Here is a 23292-nt window from a genome sequence, read left to right as displayed (position 1 = left end):
AGAATAATTCCTTGATAATTTGGCCTTTGATGTTCATTTCTATCATTAGTTTTTGGTTGAATGAGCACTGAATGTGAGCAACGGTCCTGTGAATGTGCTGCCCACATAATTTCCCATTAAAAATCCCTCATAAGCACAGCTTCTTTTTGTCTCTGTGTCTCTGCTAAGCTGAAAGAAAGCATTTGTGAAATGACCAAATAATTTATCTTTGGAAGCCCTACAGTTAGGAGTCATGCACAGCATTCAGAATTAATTCTGCAGGTTAAAAATGATCAGTGATTGATTTTCAAGGGAAAAAAAAAAAGCACAAGTTTTCTTCATATTTTGAGAAGCATTTGAGAGAGAATTAGCATTGATGGAATTTCCTGCCTTCCATGCACACAGAGGGGATTGCATTGCCATTTCTCAGGGTGACCCAGCTGTTGGTTACATCACAGAGTGAGTTAGGAGAGTACCACATTTGGGAACAGCGGAGCACGAGGTGGGGGATGTCACTGGGAAGATACAAACATTTAACACTTCATTCCACACAATCCAGGGCAAGGAGATAATTGTTAAACTTCTCTAAACATCAAATTGCTGAATTTCTTGTCTCCTGACATGGTAGCCTTTGTGTTTATGGGATATCCATTATCTGTGCTTCAAAGTCTGTGTCCCTCTGACCCAGAGCTGGATGTACTGTCAAGTGAAGATCCTGATGTGTTGGTCGCTCTGTGTTTTTCAATTAGCAAAGGAATGACTGACAAAGTACTTAGGCCAGCTCCTGAAGTCACTTTGAGAGCACTGAGGCTCATGGCAAATAGATAATGGTGCAAAAAAGGATTTGTTTGGTACACCAGTGTGTCTCTTCATGTTGGCTCGTGTCAGCTTGTCTGCATTGTTTTCTTTACTAATTCTGCTACTACAACAGCTTTCTCTTTGAAATCTCCCTCATCTTTAAACAAAAGATATAAGCAAAAGAATTAGAAGTATTAAATACACAATAATTTTAAATATACATTGTAGGGAGATAGAATATAAGTAAATAAAGGTAGTATAGAAAGTAATCTCACCCCTTAAAGAGTTGCAGCTGAGCCAATTATTAAAGATTGGGAACAGGGCTGACTTTAACAGGCCACAGCTGTAGCTGATAATAAGAGAGTTATAAAAGAGTGGATTGGTTGGTTGAGGGGATCTGGAGTTGGTGAGAAGAAGGAAGAGTCAGTGCTTAGAGGAGCTGCCTACCAGAAACATCAAGGAGGTGTAAAACTCCAGCAATGTGGAACCTTAGCAACATAATGACAATAGAGCTCTTGCAATATAATGACAGCAATACATGATGTTTTCCTCAGAGCAGAAAGAGGAAAAGGAAGAGGATTCTGTGGGAGATCCTCAAAACACCTATGGCAGGGTAGAGTAGGATGGGTAGCAAATTTCTGTCTCTACTTTTAAAGGGAATTGTAGATAAGAACAAAGAAGAAATCATTGTTTTAAATTATTTAGAGTTTTTTTTGTTTTAGCCAGACTTTCTTGAGGAGTTGATGCACTTAGCTTATATTTTTCTTGTTTTTCTCCCTCTTGGGATTTGTCCTGCTTTTGTTCAAGGACTCATGCAATTTTTCTTTTTTTGCTGTTTTACTAAATAGAGTAACATCAAAGTTGCCACGCAGATAAGGAAAGTGAACCTCCCACATTGATTAAAAATGTAGAGCACAAGAGGCCAGAAACTGGAAAGGAATACCAAATAAATACCTTCCCTAGAAATGCACTTGGTATATAGTCCTACCTTTGTAATACCAGTGGGAGTTATCTGTAGGAACCCCTCTGGCAATGAGATGATAATGTACCTCAGTTGGTCATAAAAAGACTAGGTTTAGAGGACTCTGAAGTTTCAGTGCATAAAAAAAGTAAATTAATTCCACCTAATTCTTCACACTGATCCCATCTACCCATGCTGAAGGCCACGAATTCTGATTTTGGGTTTGATCTTCCATCTGTGGAAGTTCAGTGCAAAGCTTCTGTGGGATTTAGGAATGCCTCTGACACAGTGAGCACCCAGGCACACCTAACCATGCCAGTGTGTCACAAAAGCCCCTGGAAAAAGGAGATAAGTAAGGGAGAAAAATTGCTCCTGCGACTTCAGCCCCTTGCAGCTGTGGAGCTTTGTAGTGCTGCTCACTTGGAAAGGGCTCTGTGCTTTGGAAACCAGGCATGAGAGAGGCTCTGCTTCTTGGAACTGCCTTTTGTAGGGTGTTACAGGGCAGCGTTTGCCACAATGAGCTTGCAGTTGCAATGGCACTGTGTAGTCTGGAGCTACTTTTAATTTAAAAACATAGTGATGCTGGTTTCCTCCAAACCCCAACAAGGTAAACAGTCCATCTGTGTATGAAGCAGGGTCACCAACTCATCCTTAGTGCCATGTTTTGGCAGTTTTGTACTTTTTTGGCCTCTGAGTAATTCAGACCTGCATATTGTCCTTTTAATCAAGCTGTTACTGGATTCCTCAATGGGATCCTTAGAATAACAACATCAATGTCACACAAGATGAGCGGCATGTCTCAAAAGGAGAAGGCTTTTCTTGCAATTAAAATCATTCCTGTTTCACCTTGGTAAAGCCACGTCTGTTGAGTGAATGCTGATGACATCTCTGAGTGTGTGCTTGAACAATCCGAATGTTCATGAACACATCTTTTGCTACCACTGTTGTGATCATGTATAGTACCCTGGGTGAGTCTTTTGGGACAGAATGGTGTTCTGCAATGGAAAAGACTCTTGTGGAGTTGGTGGTCTGACAGCAGTTTTAGAAAAGAATTGTTAGCTCTGTGTTCACCCCTAAATCTCAAAAGTGAAAGATATGGTTATGTTTCTCTCTTTTTCTCTTGTTTTAAAATCTTCTTTATATTGATGCCTGTTTAAAAGCAAAAGAAAATTCTAGAGCAAATTTTCTGGTATGAACATCACCTGTTTCATCCCTGCATCAAAAGCAATCCAAGGACATGGGTTGGTTCATGGAGCACCCTCAACCTAGGGAGAGGCAATGCTGTATCAAAGCCAAGCAGAGGACAGGGAGGGGAGGACGCAGTGCAACCTCATATTATCCTTTGAGAAGAGATTTCAGCACACAATGAGCTTCCTCCCTCAAACATTAAGCTTAGAGTGTCCTTTACTGGTACAAGCAAGAACAGGGATGAAACTTCGTGCTGTGGAGCCAGCTTTAGTTAGGAGTCAAAAAAGGAGCTTTTTCTCATGTGTGGGGCTGCATTCCTGGCAGGTTGTTCCCCAGAGTGCCAGGACAAGCAACTGGGGATGTGCTCATTTGTTTTCTCTCCTTTTCCTTGAAGGATGGACTCACCCCCCTGCACTGTGCAGCACGAAGTGGCCACGACCAGGTTGTGGAGCTGCTCCTGGAGCGAGGTGCCCCCCTGCTCGCACGGACCAAGGTGTGTGTGGGCCCTGTCAGAGTATGGGACACCTCTATAACCTTCCACAGAGCTTTCAGTGTCCCTGAGAGGACAAGGAGGAAGACAGCAATGTTACTGTCCTCCCAAAGGAGATGTATTAATGGGAAGAATGATCCAAAATAAGGTTTGCTTACATAATCTTTTCCAAATGTATGAAAAGCGTACACTTGCTTGCCCGTCTCTATAGCATCAGACTAAACACATGATGTGCAGTGCTACTGCCAGCACTTCCCTTGTGCTGCTTCCTGAGCCTGTAGTACACAGAGACGTAGACGCTGGGTCAGTCACTCGTAAGAGGTGATTCCTGGTACATATTTTCTGACCTGTCACATACGATAATGAGGACAGTTTCTCCTAATTATTTTTACCAATTATTTGAGAGTTGGAAAATTATTTCTGTGTCTTCTTCCTCACATCTGCAAAACATACATCTAAAATAAATGCATTTCCAACAAATTCTGTCTCTTTGGTGAAACTAATGAGGGGAAGGTATTTGTATAATAGCAGAGCCCACTGAGCAGCACCTCACAACAACAAATGTCCTTCTTACATGTACCATGTCTAAGTGGGGGTTACTGAAGCTGCTGTTCTGTTCTGTCACAGAATGGACTCTCCCCACTCCACATGGCAGCCCAGGGGGACCATGTGGAATGTGTCAAGCACCTGCTGCAGCACAAGGCTCCTGTGGATGATGTGACACTGGACTACCTTACTGCTCTGCACGTGGCCGCTCACTGCGGTCACTACCGTGTCACCAAGCTCCTGCTGGACAAGAGAGCCAACCCCAACGCCCGTGCCCTGGTAAAGCTGTCCCACATGGGTCATGGAACAAAGCTGCCTGGTAGCTCTTGCCAGGAAAGCTGAGTGAGAACTGTCAGCAAACTCCACAGCCTTATGTAGGTGCAGTAGCCACAGGGGTGTCACACCTGCTGGTTACCAGTCCTGTGCCTTGTGTGCTTAGGCCTGATCATGGAACACACCCCATGGCAAGTGGCTGTGGCGTCAGGTGTGGAAGCTCTGCGGAGTTCCTAAAATCAGAGCAGGTTCTGGCTGATGTTGATGTATACATTGGTGTTTTAATGAATTAATGGCTCAGTTTTCCATAGTGGGTGATACAATACACAATTTCTGGACTTTCAACTGAATCAGTAAGTTTATTGGCATAGGCAAAACATACTAAAAAGCTAATATTTCTGTGTTTATCAAATGATGACATTTTCCTCTCTTGGGTGCCATTTTTCTTTCCAAAAAACAGTTCTTATGCTTACAGGACACCAGGTATGATTCCTTTTACTGACTGATCAAACCATTGCCCCTAACAGTGAGAAAAATGTCACATTTGACTCTGGAAACATTTGGAATCTTTAATGTATCCAAAGCAAGACAAGATTACAATTTTCTCTGCTAGGAACTGTTAGCTGGCTGGGAGTTCATGTACCAACATATTGCGCACTGTCAGGAAGAGAAGGAGTCTGTGAACACTTGAGGTGCTCCTGCATGGCCAGAGTTCTGCCATGGCCAGCTGCACTGGGGGCCTCTACAGAACCCCCACTGCAGGGCACTCAGATGCCTTCCCCAGCTTCTTGCCCACACTAGGACCCACTGTTTTTCTATATAGGCCCTCCCTGTCCTTTACTTCCTTGGAACTGACACCATCTTCTTCTGCTCCCTCATTTTTCTTGGCCTTTTCACACCCACAAATCCCATAGCCCCTTTTGCTTCCTCCTCTTGCACTTTCTTTGCTTTGCTTTTTTCAGTGCTGTGCTCACTTAGGTGATCTTTGTTAACACTGTTTTTATCCTTGCTTGTTTTTCTTGCCAGTCTTTTGATTAGCTGCACTTTGCTCAGCTACTCACAAATACCCCCTATGTCTTCTTTCTTTCCTTCCATGACCAGAAATATATCTTCTGTTCCCCTCCCTCCATGCCTCCCTCCCTGTGAAACAAAAGGAGAACACCCTCAGGCTGCTGCCTCTCTGCTCCCTTCCCACCAAACTCGTTTTCTCTCCCCAGTACCTCCCTTATTTTCTCTCTCTCCCATGAGGGACTTGTCGCCTTTGGCTTGTTCATAGTGTTTAATATATTAAATGAAGCTCATAATTTCTGTTAGTGATACTTTTTTTTTTTCTGCCTTCTCATCTCCCCCATCAAACTGTTCCTCACTTAAATAGAAGTAGCAAAATTAAATCAACTGAGGCAGTGAAATTCAGTGAAAAATATGGAAACTTCTGAAACAGTAAAACTCCCTATGAAATATATTGGGACATATTGTGTGGGAGGTAAAATATCAAATGGTTTTGATTATTTCTTTAGAAATCAGAGAAACAGTAATCATATTCAGCAGAGTTCAGTGATGGAATAAATACTATAAAGAATGTTTTTTCAGCTACTTTTAAAAAATTGTTAATGTTTGCAAAATGCTTTGGGGATACAAGCACTATGTGAGTTCTCAGCTTTTTAAATGTCTTTATGCTTTAAAGCACCCTCAAATGAACTAGTAATTAACACTTCCTTTAACAGAAGCAGCCTGTAGAATAATTGTTACGTGATTATCTTTTCCCATAAACTAAGATTTCACTGCAAGATTCTGGTTACTACTGGTTGATTGTTTGACAATACTGATGCTCTTCATTAGAAAATTTACCAATTTTTCAACATTATCTAAAAAATGTTACTCATGCTTTTCACTAAAATGTTCACATGTGGTAAATAATGTGTTGGTTCAACTTCAGACACACACTTAACCTGCATTAACTGTCATCAGACTATCATGATACCACAGCTGAAGGGGTGGTTCTTTATTTAAGGTACATCAGAACGTACACACACATGGATATTACGGCTTAGGGTATAAATATAAAAATAAATACACACAGGTCCTTAGATTTCAAGCAAAATGACAGATTAAGGTGGAACCTGGAATAAGCACTCCGTTCCTCTCTTTTTCTCCGTTTAAATGTCTTCAAACTGAAAGAGAGTAGATTTGGGTTAGATGTTAGGGAGAAAATCTCCCTTCTGAGGATGGGGAGGCCCTGGCACAGGTTGCTCAGAGAAGTTGTGGCTGTCCCATGTGTAGAAATCTCCAAGGATAGGCTGGATGGGGCTTGGAGCAACCTGGCATAGTGGAAGGTGTCCCTGCACATGGTAGGAAGTGGAACAAGATGGACTTTTCCAACCCAAACCTTCCATGATTCTCCTAGAGAGGTACAGGAAATACTTTGTAAAGGCACTGATTCTGAAGTGTTCACTGTAATTTCTTCCATTTCCCTGGTGTTAGGCAGTCTTGGGAAGCACTGGGAGTGCTCCTCACAGACGTGTGTAGCCCCAGGAAGCACACAGACACACACACATGCACACATACACATACAGGCAGTTGGCAGGCAGCACAGATGTGTCTGTATGTGAAGTCTGGAGGTGGAGGTTTCCTTTCTCTCCTAGGCCTGGGAAGAAAGCAGCAGCACTGCTTTGTTGTGCCTCAGATAGTGGAAGATGTCTGTAATCCGTAACCTGTTGTGCTTAAAGAATAGCTGCTTGTGGTAGCCTAACCCTTGTGCTCCCGGTGTGGCAGCATGGAGCTGTGTGGGAAGTGTAGCTGCATGTTTCTGACTAACATCACTGTCTTTTGCACAGAATGGTTTTACTCCACTGCACATTGCCTGCAAGAAAAATCGCATCAAAGTCATGGAACTCCTGGTGAAATATGGGGCTTCAATCCAGGCTATAACAGAGGTAGCAAAATGTTTCATGTCCTGCAGAAACATTCCTTCTCTCTCTCTCTCTCTCTCTCCTTTTTTGCTTTCTTCTTCCCACCTCTCCTGTCCCGCCCCACTTTCCTGCATGTTTGATTTGAATGAAGAAGCCCATCCCTCGAGCCGTGCAGAGGAGTAAAACTGCTCTTGCTTTGTTTCGCAGTCGGGCCTCACACCAATACACGTGGCTGCATTTATGGGCCACTTGAACATAGTCCTCCTCCTGCTGCAGAACGGAGCCTCTCCTGATGTCACTAACATTGTGAGTACGGCTTTCACTAGAACCTTCTGCTCAGGACCCCCAGAAGTTCCTGGTTACCCTGTCGCTCAACCCAAGGGTCACATTTTAATGATACTTTGTTGCATATTAGTGCAAGTTATTGTGGCACTTGTAGTGACGAGGGGAAAGCGATGGCTGCATCTATCGTAAGCCATCTCTGGTTTCATGTCTTCTGCAACAATGCTCAAGTAGGTAAAGTTTTCCTTAGAAACAGACAAAACTCACCAGAACCATCCAAAATGGATTATAAGCCAAATCCCACAAAGTCTGTGTTTCTGCTCTGAAGGATGAAATTCAAGTCCAAATGGCTCTAATTTCTGCCTGCATGACTTTGCTGGCTGCCATGAAATTGTGTCATTCCTGTCAGTGAAAGATTTTTACAGAATATTCAGAGTATAAAATGCCTAAAATCCCAAGGATTAAACAAAAAGCAAACCTGGGAAACTCAAGATGTTCCTCTTAGACAGGAAATTCCAGGAACCAGTGATTAAATCTGGAAAATGTGACCTTTGGGAAGTTACACAAAATGCAGAACCTGACTTACCATAGAAATCAGTGTTTGTATACCAACAGCCTAGTTACCAAAAATAGAGGGGGAAAAATGAACCAAAAAAAAGCAACATTATTGTTTTCTGAGATGTATTTCGTAAGATATTTTACTGTTTGAATTTGTCAGCATAAAAAATATTCAACTTGGGACCACCTGTACTTGGGAAGCAGCTTTTTTCAGTACATAAGGTTATAGGTAAGTGTTCCCAGCAGCAAAAACAACAAAAATTTAGTAATCCTGGTACTCATTATTTTTTTTCTCAGCTAGAAAAATCTTACATGCAACCCAGTGAAATTGTTAGCATGCAGAATTGTTAATGTGAATCATTAAAATAGACTTTCCATACTTTGTTATGGAAGCATTCTTATGTAAGAACTTTATTGATAATAAAAAACCAACACAAAATCCTTGTGGAAGCAGTTAAAAATACTGTGTTACCAGGCATTTGTGTGCAAAGTTTAACATTCTACAATTTCTGCTACACAGGTGTCTTGGCTTTCACTTGGTAAGCTGCTGAGTTTTCCTGTTGAATTACTGTTTCCAAAACCTAAATTGCTTTGCTAATTCAATCACAAAAGGGTCATTGCAGAAATTTGATCTTTAGAGTGTTTTCACATATTAAACTGTTTATTCTTCAGGTAATAAACTTTATATTTAGATGGAATGATTAAGATTTTTAGCTAGGGCTGAGGGATTTTGTTCTTGCATACCTACTAATCACAGCTGGTAATGCAATGTTAATTTAAGAATGACAAGATAAGTCAACTCCTGGTGAAAAGGGTTTGCTGTAAGTAAAAATCCCAATTAGCAGGCAAGCTAAAGCTACTTCTTTACACCTAGATGAGGACAAGAGGACATGATTCCCCATTCTGATGTAAAAGGTCTTGACTAGGGTGCTCATTTTGGCAGTTGCAGTTTAAGTGGTAGTCAAGGGGAGAAAGGCCTTACAACAGAATATTCTCCAGCTCTGGTGTAAGAATTATGAACAAATAACACGAAGAAATGAGGGGTCCTGCTGTGTTCTCATGATATAACATGAGATGAATAGAGCTCCTGATTGCAGAGCTCTCCCAAGACCTGATGCACCAGATGCTGGTGAGCTGCCCAGGGACTGTTTCGGTCCACTTTGGGACACTGCACTCAAAGAACAGAGCCCAATTAAACTAGGAATGCTGTCCTCAAGGAATCCTCATTTCAGTGTTTTTTTGAAAACCTATGCAAAAAGTAAATGCTTTGAATATTCCTGATCTGAAAATGCTTTCCAATATTTTGTATCCTTCAAATTCTGAGAGCTACAAAAGGCTTGAAACAAGATTGATTCCACAGCCTGGAGACAGAGCCACACTGCTGAGTACAGATTTTACACATTCCGTGTGCTGGCTGAGTTGTGCTCACCCGTTGCAAGGCCTCTTAATGTTGCCAGCTCCACACAGTGTGCAGGAGGGGACCATCTGGAAAATGATCCCCTTCCATCTTGAAGCTCCTGTGCCATGCAATCCCTAGAGAGACACAGCTCAGTGTACTCTCATCTCCTGTGCAGTGCACGAGCTGATACTCTGTTACGTAGAAAGCTGAGGGGCATATGTGACCAGGGCAAGTCTATCTGACAGAATTTTTCCTAAGCCAGGATTTTCATTCTGTCTCTCAGTGCTTGAGTCTTGGATTGTCCATATGGCAAACCAAGGCATTCCAGGTACAGCCACATGCATTTATGCCCTGCAGCTGAAGCCAGACTCTCAGCTGGCAGAAGGATGGGTCTCAGCACCAGTTGTCATGGGTAGGACTGGCACTGGCAATGATCTTTCTTTGTGGAAGTTTAGGACACTGAAATGCTTTTGCTTTCCTGCAGCGTGGAGAAACTGCATTGCACATGGCAGCACGGGCTGGGCAGGTGGAAGTGGTTCGCTGCCTCCTGAGGAACGGGGCCCTGGTGGATGCCCGAGCCAGGGTAGGTGTTCTGCTTACAATGTTTTCTTTTTCTCTTAAAACAATGGCTGAAGGAATTATTCACCACACTCCTCTCCTCCATTACTCCATTTTTTCTGCTATCACTTGCTATGACTCTGCAAGAGAAATTCATAGGAAGGTGTGTGGGGACCCAGGAGGATGCTGGGCTCAAGGTGGCTCCCTAGCACTAACGACCCACTTGATTTGAGTTGTAGGAAGAACAGACCCCGCTGCACATCGCCTCCCGCCTGGGCAAGACGGAGATCGTGCAGCTGCTGCTGCAGCACATGGCGCACCCCGACGCTGCCACCACCAATGGCTACACCCCGCTGCACATCTCTGCCCGTGAGGGGCAGCTCGACGTCGCCTCCGTGCTCCTTGAGGCGGGTGCCTCGCACTCCATGTCCACCAAGGTAAGGCTAAACTGAGGAACTGAAGCAGTTTGGGCCCTTTTGTTATCTTCTTATTTAATCGGCAACAATCCAGTAGGCTGGAGTGACATATCACAAGCTAATCAAATTTCAAGTTTGCTGTTATCTAAAATTGGATTTAGTTGCCACTGAAGCCAAATGCAGGTTTAAAATGTCCTTGTTTCTCCCTTTCCCTTATAAGCACAGCTTTTTTTTGGCAGAATTTCCGAAAAAGAAAAGGGAATGGCAATGATACATTTTTTATGAACAGGTCTCCTTTTATTCTTCAATACGTTATTTACTTAAATAGCAAAATAATTCTGCCCTGTGCTAGCTGAAAGGAATGTTCCTAAAACACAGAAGTCAGCATCTGCCCAGTCTCATCGAATGCTGGATCTATTTTCAGTGGCTCTAAAATGAGATGTCATGTGACACAACAGGCCATTTTGTCTGGGATTGTGAAATAAATGCTCTCCAGAATCACTAGTGAGTTTTTAGCCAAAAATGGTACCAATAGATTACTAACAGAGATGAATATGTAAGATAGTAGATAGCTGTGAAGAGAATTATCAAGATATCTTTTCCAGATTTAAAGCATTTGATAAGTGAGAATCATGTAATTTTTGCTATTTATAAAAGTACCCTTGGTTTTACAGCTGGAGCTTAAAACATGTTTATGAACAACGACGTGTCTTCCAGGGTTTAAAAGACTAAACCAGCAATTTTCAAATTATGATCCATGGATTACTGGAAGGGCTTGCTGTTCTCCTTTTTATCCAGCTGTTAAATCACATTAGAATGGCTAAAAATACACTAAATACTTTCCTAATTTCCCATATTGCTTGATGGCAATTAGTATTGCAGGAACATTCTATAATTATGAATAGGAGAAGATGGAGCCTGCTAGATAATATCTTTATAGACTTCTGATTTGTGAACTGAAAATGTTTGAGATTACCCGATATAAACTTCTTTCTGAGGTGGGATTAGTGGAACTAAATTATAATGATGATAAACATTAAACATGATTTACGTGCCAGGCAAATAGGTCATTGCAGCTTCCCAAAGTTACTGTCAGGCAGTGGTGCAGGCTGCCACCTACTGTCATATATCCTTGAGCTTTCCTTACCAAATTTTTAATTAAAACAGGCAAAGAGAGGGGCTCTTTTTAGCTTCAGTAGAACTTTGTGACTGTATGAATACACAAATGCAAGTACAAATAATTTTTCACCAAACCCTTCCGGAGGAAGGGAATTAGAGTTTGAAGGATTTATCTGATCAATTTAATTGGTGTTTCATTGTTACTGGCAACAACTGATGCAGGAAATACTTGTAAAGCTGTCATCATGGAACGAAAAAAGGTGCAGTTGGTTTGGGGTGTAAATTAGAAGAAGTGCCTTCATTGCCCCCACGCAGTGTGCATTGCTAGTACAGTCTGTATCAGATAAAATGTCTGCCAGCCTGAGAGCACATAAGTAGGGAAGAATAATAAAAGGGAAAGTATTTTCTTGTATTTTGTGCTTCTCAAAGTGCTTTCAAGAGAGGCTGCTCTTTCTAGGTTCAGTTATCAATTCTGAGGTTGAAGAGTAGGTGCTTAACACATAGTTCTTAGACATGAGATGTCAGCATGACCTTTAACACAAACAGCTGTGTTTTATCTCCTGGAATTTTTCAGAAGGGATTCACACCATTGCATGTGGCAGCCAAATATGGGAGCCTGGAAGTGGCAAAGCTCCTGCTGCAGCGCCGTGCCTGTCCTGATTCTGCTGGCAAGGTACTGCTGGGGAAGAAAAAGTCAGAAGCCTTTCCTTAAGGAAGAACTGTGTGAAATATGCACCCTAAGAAGGCTGCAGCTTCTTTTGCATGGTGGCTGTGGCTTTGTTAGGGTCCGTGTCTCCCCTGGGTGGTGGCTGACTGCTGCTACCCAGCATGCTGAGTTTGGGTCCATGGCAGGAGGGTGCATGGCTGCTCTGAGGGCAGGTATGTGTCTTTGGCTCAGGAAGCACGGGTTCCATCAAGCTACCTAAATTCCCAATCGATAAACATAGGGACAAAGCCCCACCATCCCCTGGTGTAGGTGATGAAAGCCAGCAGCTTGCCACTGTGGTTCACCGGGTGCGCTGCTTCTCCTCACTAACAGCCACCTGCTTGCCATGCCCTTGCTGCCCATCCCCACTGCCTCTCCCCCGTCCCCTCTGTCCCTTGCAGCCCCCCAACCCTTCCATCCCGCCGCACCCGGGTCCCCTCCGGCCCGTGTCCCCGGTGTCCCGTAACGCGCTAACGCCGTCGCCGCCCTTGCAGAACGGCCTCACCCCGCTGCACGTGGCGGCGCACTACGACAACCAGAAGGTGGCGCTGCTGCTGCTGGAGAAGGGCGCCTCGCCTCACGCCACCGCCAAGGTGAGCCCGCCCGCCCGCCATGAGGGGAGCCGGGGGGGAGCCGGCCCCGGCACGGCCGCCAGGCCATTTATTACTGCGCAGCGGTAGCGACAGCGTAAAAAAATGTATATTCTGGCCAGGCAGACGGGGAATGAGCACAAGGGGAGTTAATTTCGAGTTAATTTCAGTGGTGTCGCGGTATCGCTGCGTCGGTGAGGGCAGCCCTGAGGGGAACCTGAGGTGCTGAGGGGAGTCAGTCCCACCAGGGTTTTAGTCGCAGCTGGAAGTCACTTCACTATTGTGCAATGTTAGCAATGACATTAAAAATTTTATTCCGGGGTTAGGAGTGGTGTTGTGGTTTCACTGTGCAGGTGAGGGGAGCTCTGAGGGGACACTTGGGGAGCCCTGAGGGGACTCAGGTCTATCAGAGCTTTGGTTGCAGTTGGAAGTTACCTCACTATTACATAATATTAGCAATAACTTTAGAAATGTGCATTCTGACCATGCACACAGATCATTCTAGGGTTAGGAGTGGTGTTGTGCTATTGCTGTGTAAAGCAAAAGCTGCTGAAAGGGGAAAATGGTGACCAGATGGGTGCAACACCAGATAGTGTCCTGCCCTGCGCAAGGCTGTTGATCTACAGGCTTTTGGAAAATGCTCAGGGATTGTATTGGGAATGTGGTTTCCATGGCAGTGCATGGGAAACAGGATAGTTTGGGAAACTTACAAAAACCCAACAAAACAACTACAGGACAACCCAACCAGGCACCCCCCACAGGACCTGTGTGCTGGCACCTGGGATTTTCCCCTCACAATGTGTTATAAAGCAATTAGGAAATTGTCTTATTGCCAGAAAGTGCCATTCTTCTGTGCTTAAATGATTGAATTAATCACAAAAACATTCCACCCCATTGCTGTTTCCAGTCTATGACTGACACGTGTATCAAAATTTCATATGCAAACACATCTCTACTCACGTGCTCTGAAAAAGCATAATGTGATGAAGGGTGTGCACCCATCAGTCATCATGGGCAATGTCACTCACCATTCAAAAGGGATTATTTGCAACATTGGTTGAACAAAATGTAGGTGTCAAACTCGGACTAATTTGAAGGTATTGGTGGAACAGTCCTGCCCATCCTGGTGAGGGCTGGCTTTGTTCTGGTTTAGGCAGCGAAAATAACAGATGGACAAAGCAACACAACAGCAGGGCCATGTGGGACATGTCTGGCCTTGAAAATTAAATGAACTCTCATCTCTAATAACAGGCATAGCATCAAATAATACTGTTTTATGGTGCCTGACTTAGGTTTACATGGCTGTTGTGGTAACTTTATTTTCCTTTTTTTTCCTGCCTGGTGTCAGAATGGATACACCCCTCTCCATATTGCTGCCAAGAAAAACCAGATGCAGATAGCTACCACTCTGTTGAACTACGGGGCTGAGACCAACATTTTGACCAAGCAGGGAGTCACCCCACTTCATTTAGCCTCCCAGGAAGGTCACACTGACATGGTGACTTTACTTCTGGAGAAAGGATCCAACATCCATGTGGCAACAAAGGTAACTCACAATTGGAAATAAAGTATTATGGGTGGGAGTATCCAGTAAGATGCAATGTTCGTGTCCGTGGACAGGTTTAACAACCTATACTAGAAACCTGAGAGCTCCAGTCTGAAATAATTCAGTGCTCTCACCTGTAAAGGCTCTTTTCTGCATGTCTTTATCCTTCAGTGGTAAGTGAAGAAATTTACTTTCTCTGACAAATAAGAAAACAATCATATTACTGGAGCAGACTAAGAAAAATTCTATGGAAGACCTTTCCAAATTTTTTTCAATTATTGTGCCTAACAGCTTTTATACAGAAAACAAGGTCATCAAAAAAAACCCCAAACCATTACTATAAATCTTCATGGGTCACTGGGTTTATTCGAGGATATTTGCAAATCTTACTTATGCAGGTGAAAAGCCTGCAGTTTCTGCTCAAGTTAGAATAGAAGACTCTGGTATGTCCTTGAATGGAGTAACTATATTCTGCTAATAGAAACAAGGAGATTTTCATTTCTTCTACAAAATTTGTTCAGTGCCATGTTCACAGGAAAGCACTGCATGTGATCACAGTGAGCTGTCAGTTAAAGGCTGCATCCTTTTCCCTGGCATTTGAATGGGATCTATTTCTGGAGTTAATGTCTTCATCTGGCTTGTGCCTGCAGCTGTCAAGGTTCCTCTTTCTGTCTGAAGAGTGGGAAGCACATTTTATTAATGTGATTCTTAGCTTCTCAAATTACATTATTGTAGCAAATCTTGAGCATTCATGCCTTAAAGTTTTCCTCTATGATTATGGTGATGTAATTGGTTTAGAGCTGTTTGTCAGCTGGAACAGGAGCAATATTGACTGTATTTTGTTTCAAACCACCACCCATACTCAAAAGCTACAGTTAGGGTCTGATCATGTTTTAAAGATGAAGAGGCAGAGAAGTCTAGATTTTTCCTTATGTAAAGTAGGGTTTTATTCTTACTTTTATCTGTTAGTTTACTTACCTGTTATATTCCATCTCCAGGCTGGACTGACATCCTTACACCTCGCAGCTCAAGAGGATAAAGTGAATGTAGCCGAGATACTCACCAAACACGGTGCGAACCAGGATGCTCAGACAAAGGTAAATCACGGAGTGGCTGCTGTCTCCAGCGTGCCAAAGGGTGCTACCCTTGTCCAAGGAATGTTCCACTGAGCTTGCAGTTTTACTTCTTTGTTCTCCTCCTGTAGCTTGGTTATACACCTTTAATTGTGGCCTGTCACTATGGAAACATCAAAATGGTGAATTTTCTCCTCAAGCACGGAGCAAATGTCAATGCTAAAACAAAGGTAAAGAATTTTCCATTGCTTTGCTTTTGCTCTTTATTCTGAACATGGTAACACAGCACTCCTACATGACATACGTGCTTTTTCCCTTGGGAGCTCTAACCATGGCATGGGAGGTATCAACGTGTGGTAGCTGTAATGGAATGCCCTCTGTCTGCTCCATCTCATGGTGTGGTGTTCAGGAAAGAAAAGCCAGATAACTCTGTGTATATGAAAAAACAACACAGACAATCCTTTTCATTGGTTTTTCTTTTTCTTATTACTTGCCAATTAACAAATGAAAGTTTGTTGCTGATCTCATTTTAAACCACATGGTTTACACCACTGTAATACCACTGTGCTGCCAAACTAGCAAGTAACAATTCAGACACTTTCAGGGTGATGCCAGTTCTCTCCAATATGCTGGGTGAGGAGTGGGAAGAGTTACCACTGTTCAGTGTGTGGGTGGGCTGACTCTGGGAGAGGAAGCAGCTGTGGTAAGGGAATGTGGTTTACTCAAGGAGAGTTTGGGGTTTTCTGAGGGGAATCTGGCTCTGCTGAAATCTGACCAGATACACTGAAATGGACCTGACTGCCTAAAGCCGAAGTCAGAACAAAGCCCACTGACTTCAACAGTTTCTCCAGGGATAAACTGGTGGGCACACCAGCTGAATGGGATGCATTTTGTAGTAAAAGCTGTGTAACTGCTGAGAATACAAAGAGAGGTTCTGATGACAGCAACAGTGTGTTGCATCCCAGAAATCATCACATCACCCTTATCGGAAAGAAAAGGCTAACTCAGGAACTGTAGGGCTCCAGCTTGGTTAATGCTGACTTCAGGCAATTCCTGGCTGCTGGATTCAAGCTGGATGTCTTGGGACCAACAGGAAGCAGCCCACTGAGAGTGTCTTTAAAATCCCATCAAAATCACTGGCTTGTAGTTTGCTTGTTCCTCTGGTCAGCACCCCTGTCCCCAGCTGGGACCTATGGGATGATTCATTTCTCAAAGTAGCATTATTTTGTTGCTGTGGTCACAACTCAATGTGGTAAGAAAAATCCAAGTAAATAGATAAAACATTCTGGCCTATCCCTCTTGGGAGCACCCAAAATCAATGGGCTAAACTCAGGGATTCCAAAAGGACAGGCAACGCTGCTAGAAAAACAGCTGATGAGAATTAATAAAGCAGAAACTAGTGGGATCCAAACTGTAGCTGCCAAAACATTCAGCTGAGGTATTTGGAGGCTAACTCAAGGGACAGACAAAATTGTGTCTTTAGGATTAAGTCTCTCTTTTTGTTTAAAGGACTGCTGGGACAGATTATGAATCCATTCACCCAGGTACTTTACTTATTTAGAATAGTTTCATTTAGTCAGCAAATTTGTATCAGGAAGCAGTTCTCCACAATCTCACACCTAGGGACCACTAAAAATACTGGCAATCTGTCAACTGGTGTTGTGGACTCAGTTTAAAGAATAAATCCTGGATTCAGGATAGGCATGTTAAAGAATGAATAACGCCTGCTGCAGCTTGGGCTTTCACTAGAGAAAGCCTGCACAATGCTTGGTGCAAGGAACACATGGCTTCTCTTTTTGAAGGACTACGCTATTCAAGCAAAGGTGGTGGATCTACTTTCCACTAGAACCTAGAGTAAGCAGTAATTTCAGCAGTCCGCACATATAAGAACTGTATGTATTGGCAGTATAAGAACTGTAACAGTTCTGGATGATCACCTTCTAATTAGCAGTGCAAAGCATTACTGGCATCTGTTTGTTTGCAGCAGAGATGCCTCTCAGAGCACATTTTCAGAGCCTGCCCCAGGCTTTACCTAAGTGTACAGTGCGATCAACCCAAGGTTTTCTTCCAGTTCCTTCTCTGCCTGCTTTCAAAGCCAATTGCAAATAATTTTGTAAATCAATTGCCTGACTGGACTCACACAATACCATCTCAGATCAGCCAGCTTAAGCACACTTTGGTTATGTTTCTGTATTGTGTGACACAAGAACAAACCACTGGAGCAGATGAGTATCTTGAACTAAGCCTGTTTATTAAGGCAGACATGCTGTACAAATTCCTAAGTGTAATTACATCTTGGTCCAGCCTTTTGGAGGCAAAGTGAAGCTAAACTTGATTGACATTTGTAATAGGTATATGTTTTTAGCCTTTTAAAAAGCAAACAGGCTTTAATCACTGCTGTTAAAAATGATGTGGTTTTTTAATAGACTCAGATATTTTAAAGGCAAACCTTGGACCCTCTGTTGAAAACTAGGATGTGAGAAGAAGAGGAATGTTCTCTGCCTCAGCTATGATTCTATGCTCTCAACATGCCCCTTTTAACTTCATTGTTCCTCGTTGTTCCTTCCTCTGATTTAGAAAATGGAGGAGAAATGTCTTTTCATGGATTTCCTTTATTGTGAGAGAAATTATTTTTGAAAAAGAATATTACCTTCCTTGATATTTCCATTATTCTGGGGAAGGAGAATTATTATTACTGAAGATTTATTATTTTTGGGTCAATTGGTATCATAATTTATGTTTGAAATATCTCAAAAGGAGCAGAACGGAGCAAAGTGAAAGGTCTGATCTAATGATTGGCTCTTGTTCTTTGTTTGCTTTTGCTGTCACCGCTGTGGATAACAGAATGGGTACACCCCTCTGCACCAGGCTGCTCAGCAAGGCCACACTCACATCATCAACGTTCTGCTGCAGCACGGGGCCAAGCCCAATGCCATCACCACGGTAAGGCTGACCTGCCACTGCCAACTTGCTTCCCTGGACAGTTCTTTTCTTGCCTTCTTTAGGGCTCGAGAGCAGGCTGTTATTTTGGTGAAAGTATTCCTCATACAGCTGGTTGTCATATGTGGAAATGTAATTTCCTCTGCTCTTCCTTATCCTCTTAAGGTAGTCATGTCTGACCTAAGTGTGCACTAAGCTAAACGTGAGGCAGAGAAGCAGATTGCTGAGCTGCAGGATCCAGCTGGCCATAGCTTCTGTGCCAGGCTCATTCACTTTCCCTCCGCCTCAACACTTCTCTCTGGAAATCGATATCTCCAGAAGGAGTTTTCCTTAAAAATCAAGGGGAGTTCAGAACCTAGTGGTGGTTTTTTAGGGGTTTTTTTGTTTGTTTGTTTTGTTTTGTTTTTTGGTTTTGGTTTTGTTTTTTTTTTAAAGACCCAGATTTCTGTCCCTCTCTCCACTGAATTGATTTCAGGTTCTTAGTGAGTTGAACTCAGTGAAGTTAATACCTCCTCAAAGAGTGTCAATAGCTCCTGGCACAGCTCATTCTCTGCAGTCAGCCAGCCAGGAATGCGACTGTCCTATTTCATGTTGATGTTGTTACTAGTCACCTCTAATTGGGTAATCGTTAGAACACTGCCAGAGTGTCCAAAACTCCTGTCGTTCCCTAGAGTGGATCAGTTTTCTCTATGCCTTTAGTGTGTGTGCTGAAATCAGCACTGGCACCATGTTTGATCCTGGAACAATCATGTGGAGTAATCTTATGTGATAGTTATCCAAAATCCCAGTTTGTGCACTGGATCATCAGGTGAGAGACCACTGCAGTCAGCTTCTGGGGCTGCTCAGTTAAACACTCCCACTGTTTGGGGTGTTGAGCTGAGGGTTTCTTGACTTGATTTCAGTCCTCACACTGGGGCTGTCATGCCCGGGTCCAATCCAAGTCCAAGCAGCCTTAGGGATGTGTCTTTGCTGCACAGTTGGCTGCTTCCTCAGATACTTGATCTGTCCTTGTCCATATGGAGCAATCTCTGGCTTGAGATAAGAGAGAATTTCAACCTGAGACATGAAGCAGGGAGATATGGGAGTGGTGGATGAGCAACTAATGTGCGAGTGAAGTAACAGTCAAAATTATTTGTGCTGTGAAGATGCTAATCTGTTGATTTTGTGTTCATTTGTGCTAATCCACAAACTCAGTGTTGCTTCAGGGTGGCTGAGCTAGACTAATACAGAAGAGTTTAAATTATAGATAACTGAAGTTGTTGCTGAAGAAGACGGAGTCCTCAGGCTGATAAATCCTACACATGGTGCAGTGGGGTCACAAAAGCAATCATTTCTGTGCAAAGAGTGGTGCAGTGACAGTCTATGATTCTGCAGGAGACCAACATGTTGTCCCTTGGTTCAGTGCAAAAGAGTGTGGAGCAATTCTATGTACAACTCTTTACAAAGAACCTTGGAACACATCCCTTCCTCCCCTCCCCAAGCTCAGGGACATGGGACTGTGGACTGCCAGTGTTCCAGGAGATGAAATGGGGATAAATAGGCTTAAACTCTTGCTAAATTATTTTAGCATGCTTTTGATGAATGACATGTTATGAATAGTCAAACTGCAAATAAATGTATTTAAATGGAACTATATTTTTCACCCCCAAGCTTTTTGTGGCTTGTATTTGTTAAATCATTAGCTTTTGTGAACTGTTAATGGAAGTACATTTTTGTCGTGTGAAGGAATAGGAGTATATGTGGACATGACAGCTGTAATTTTGTATTCCCCAGATAAGCAATTATACCTGGTCAAGGTATAACAGTTTCAACTGGGAGTGAAACTGTAAAAAGTTAAAATACTTTTTACTTTCTAGAAGAATATTTCTGCAAAATAACCCCCAAACTTATGCAGGCAAGCCAGGCTGCATAGTGCAATGTGAGCCCTGAAGGGTTAAACCATACAGCGCTGTAGTATTTGGAATCGCTGGCAGATGTGAGTGTGTTGTGTTACCATGGCAATTGGGGCTATAGTCTTAAAGAAGTTACAAAGACCGAGTCAGATGTAACGGTAAAAAGCCGTGATTTTCCTAGGCTGTGCCTTGTTTTGGATGGAAATGCTGGCTCATGCAGTGTGGAGAGTGATCTCATTGGTTCACATCACAATCCTCCCTCTCTCTCAGCGCTCTCCCCCTCTCTGTTCCCTGCAGAATGGTAACACAGCCTTAGCCATCGCCAGGCGCCTGGGATATATCTCTGTGGTCGATACGCTGAAGGTTGTCACAGAGGAGATCACCACCACCACAACTGTGAGTTGCACATGCATTCAGATGTGGCTCTTCTTTACTCAGAGTGTTGTCTTTCTGCTCTTCCCTCAGGCTCTCCGTGCATCTCTTTCCTTTTCTGTTTTGTTTGGGGAGTTTTAGCTCCCCCCCTCCCCTTCCCTTTCTGTTGCATTTTTGCTACAGTGCTTTGAGCGTATCTTATGAGCATGTGGAAGTGTGTGCACGGCAACAGGGTCCCCTGAGCTAGGGAACAAAATCTGTGTGCACACTGATGGAAAATAACAATTCAGAGTGAAACTTGTTTCTAGACCTGGGTCTGAGCTGCAAACCCAAACTTTCCTGAAGTTTGTGCACTGTTGTTTAGATCCTGCCATTTCTCTGTTTGACTTTTCACCTCTCCTTTCCCATCTGGCCTTACATCTCCACACTTTTGACACCTCCTGAGGCTCAATCCTTGCAGCATCTCTACGTTTGGACCACACCAGCCATGGCCTGGAGCCAAGCCTAATGATGCTCCCTGGATGGCTGTGAATCACATCCATCATCTTCTTACTCAAGTCACTTCCAGTTCAAACAGATCCTGTTTTCCAAAATGCATAGGAATCTTTCCTTATGGACTCAGTTCTCTCAGTGCTCCACACTCTTGAGTCTGTATTTTGACATCAGGGCTGGTGAATGGTGTGTGCTGAACATCAGCAAGGTGGTACTGCAGCTTTAAGCCAGGAAAAGCTGATCTATTTGGACACCCTGAGAGGAGAAGGTTTTCTCTTCTTGCACTTTTACCTCCCATCAACAAATGTCATAGCAGGTAGGAAGGGAGAACTTTAGAAATAGTGCATAATTTAAGAAATTAGATTTTATTTAAGTCTTGATTACTGCATTTATCTTGAAACACTGCTGTAAGGTGACGCTTTTTCATTTTATTTGATTTGGTGTTTATTTTTTTTTTAATTTAATGCAAGATTAACAGTCTAGAAACCCCATCAGCCCTAGATGACATTTAGGGGCTCAGAGCTGTAAAAATCTGTAGATTACTAAAAAGATGCCACTACTCAGTCATGGAGAGGGTTAGAAGAAGAGAAATCCAAAATCACTAGTAAAGAAATGGAAATATAATTTTGATTTTGTTGCATGCTGACAGCAAATCCCACTTGATAAAAATGAAGGAAGATGCAATAAAGATAACATGGCATAAGGTTACAAATAGAATAAGTCATAATTTTTTAATGACCTGCAAAGATCAGGCTGAGTCAGGTTTGGAAGAGGAATTCCGGCGTAATTCCAGAAGACTCTTAATAAAGACTATGTGTCTCTGTTGTTTTTACTTCATGTTCTTGTTTAATCATACAGCACATCACGCATGTACGTGCATAAACACATATGTATCTAATCAGAAGTTTAGGAAAATAAAACCTAGGGAAATTTTTTTGAGAAACTTTAGTTCTTATATTTTTAAGCTTCAGAGGATGCCTTTGTCACATATTCTGTGCTGTGTCCTAGCACAGGTTTTTAATTTATTGCTTGATAAAAGCAGTAACTTCCTTTCTCATTTCCACTATGCTTCACCGTGCAGCCTTGGACCTTGTCTCATGTAGGTGTTAGATATTTGAAATAATAGGAATTGCACAACAAAAGGACACATGTGAGCTATTAACTTTGGATAAATATTTCTTTAAACATTGGGGATTAATGGTATTTTCTACCAGATCCCTGATGTCTGGGGTTTAGGACTGAATCATGTACTGAAACATACTTGCAGGGTTGACCTTTAGTGCTCACACAGAAGAGAAATCTGAAATCTTGATCTGTGTCTGCACACTTGGAAAGTCAGATGGGAGCCCTCCATAACTCACATTCTCCAGCTATGAACACATCTAACCCTTGTACCTTAGGGGGATGTATGGAATGGTGGTGTTTTGGGGGGGATGTTGATCAAACATAACGTAGAACAAGTCCTGCAAAGGAGGGCCGATAGCAGGTGCTCCCTGCAGTCAGGTTCCCCAGATGGTGGGGTTGATGTGGCCAGAGCTGAGGGCAGTGCTGAGCCTGAGAGGAGGTGCTGTCACCATGGCTACCTCATCCTGTGAGGCTGAGCCCTGCACGAGGATGGTACACAGCCCCATGCGTGATTGATATGCAAGTCACTGCCACTCAAGATGAGGAAAAGATCTCCAGTGCCAAAGCCTTTCTTTGCTCTAACTTGGAACAAACCTTCCTCTTACTTGCATTAGTGCTGTTATTAGTGGAGTCACATGAATATGTAGCAATAGGGAGAATAAAGTGCACATTTTTTACTGAAAGATTAAAGAGCAATAGGAAATGAGAATAAACTGGATTTTCAGAGGTTTGCTATGCAATTAAGTTTGGGGCCATTTATACAAAAAAACACAGCCTTCCTGTGGACAGATGGATATATAAGGAGCTCTCAGGTTGTTTACAGTATGCTGCTCTAAGTCATTCCTGAAAGCATATATGGGTTTACATACCTGATTTATATATTGGAATTATTCTGTGCCACCAGTGAAATCTGGCCTTACAATGAAAGGCTCAAATACAGAAGCCTTAAGTAAACTCCATTATGGTATTCTCACTAAACATAGGGAGTTTGAGAAATACACTCTGAGCAACCTTCCATATAGGCCATTCATGGGGCTAGATAGGGATTTTAAATTTTGAGAGAATTTGATGTGCCTATCA

At 42.8% G+C, this 23292-nt stretch overlaps 1 protein-coding gene across 37 annotated transcripts in view; it reads left to right on the top strand.

Annotated features, from left to right (window-relative positions):
• Positions 1-23292, top strand: part of ANK2 (ankyrin 2) — a 254369-nt gene that overhangs the window by 169031 nt on the left and 62046 nt on the right. For all 37 annotated transcript variants that reach the window (XM_030947228.1, XM_030947254.1, XM_030947247.1 and 34 more), the window contains 13 exons: positions 3321-3419; positions 4044-4241; positions 7070-7168; positions 7352-7450; positions 9868-9966; positions 10181-10378; positions 12051-12149; positions 12677-12775; positions 14121-14318; positions 15317-15415; positions 15523-15621; positions 18236-18334; positions 20521-20619. In XM_030947228.1, the coding sequence (XP_030803088.1) occupies positions 3321-3419; positions 4044-4241; positions 7070-7168; positions 7352-7450; positions 9868-9966; positions 10181-10378; positions 12051-12149; positions 12677-12775; positions 14121-14318; positions 15317-15415; positions 15523-15621; positions 18236-18334; positions 20521-20619 (1584 nt within the window). The remainder of the gene's footprint in view (positions 1-3320; positions 3420-4043; positions 4242-7069; positions 7169-7351; positions 7451-9867; positions 9967-10180; positions 10379-12050; positions 12150-12676; positions 12776-14120; positions 14319-15316; positions 15416-15522; positions 15622-18235; positions 18335-20520; positions 20620-23292) is intronic.

The sequence above is a fragment of the Camarhynchus parvulus genome, chromosome 4 (genome assembly GCF_901933205.1).
Source record: "Camarhynchus parvulus chromosome 4, STF_HiC, whole genome shotgun sequence".
NCBI classification, from domain to species: domain Eukaryota; kingdom Metazoa; phylum Chordata; class Aves; order Passeriformes; family Thraupidae; genus Camarhynchus; species Camarhynchus parvulus.
The sequence above is the reverse complement of the archived record's forward strand: the minus strand, read 5'-3'. Positions and strand labels throughout refer to the sequence as shown.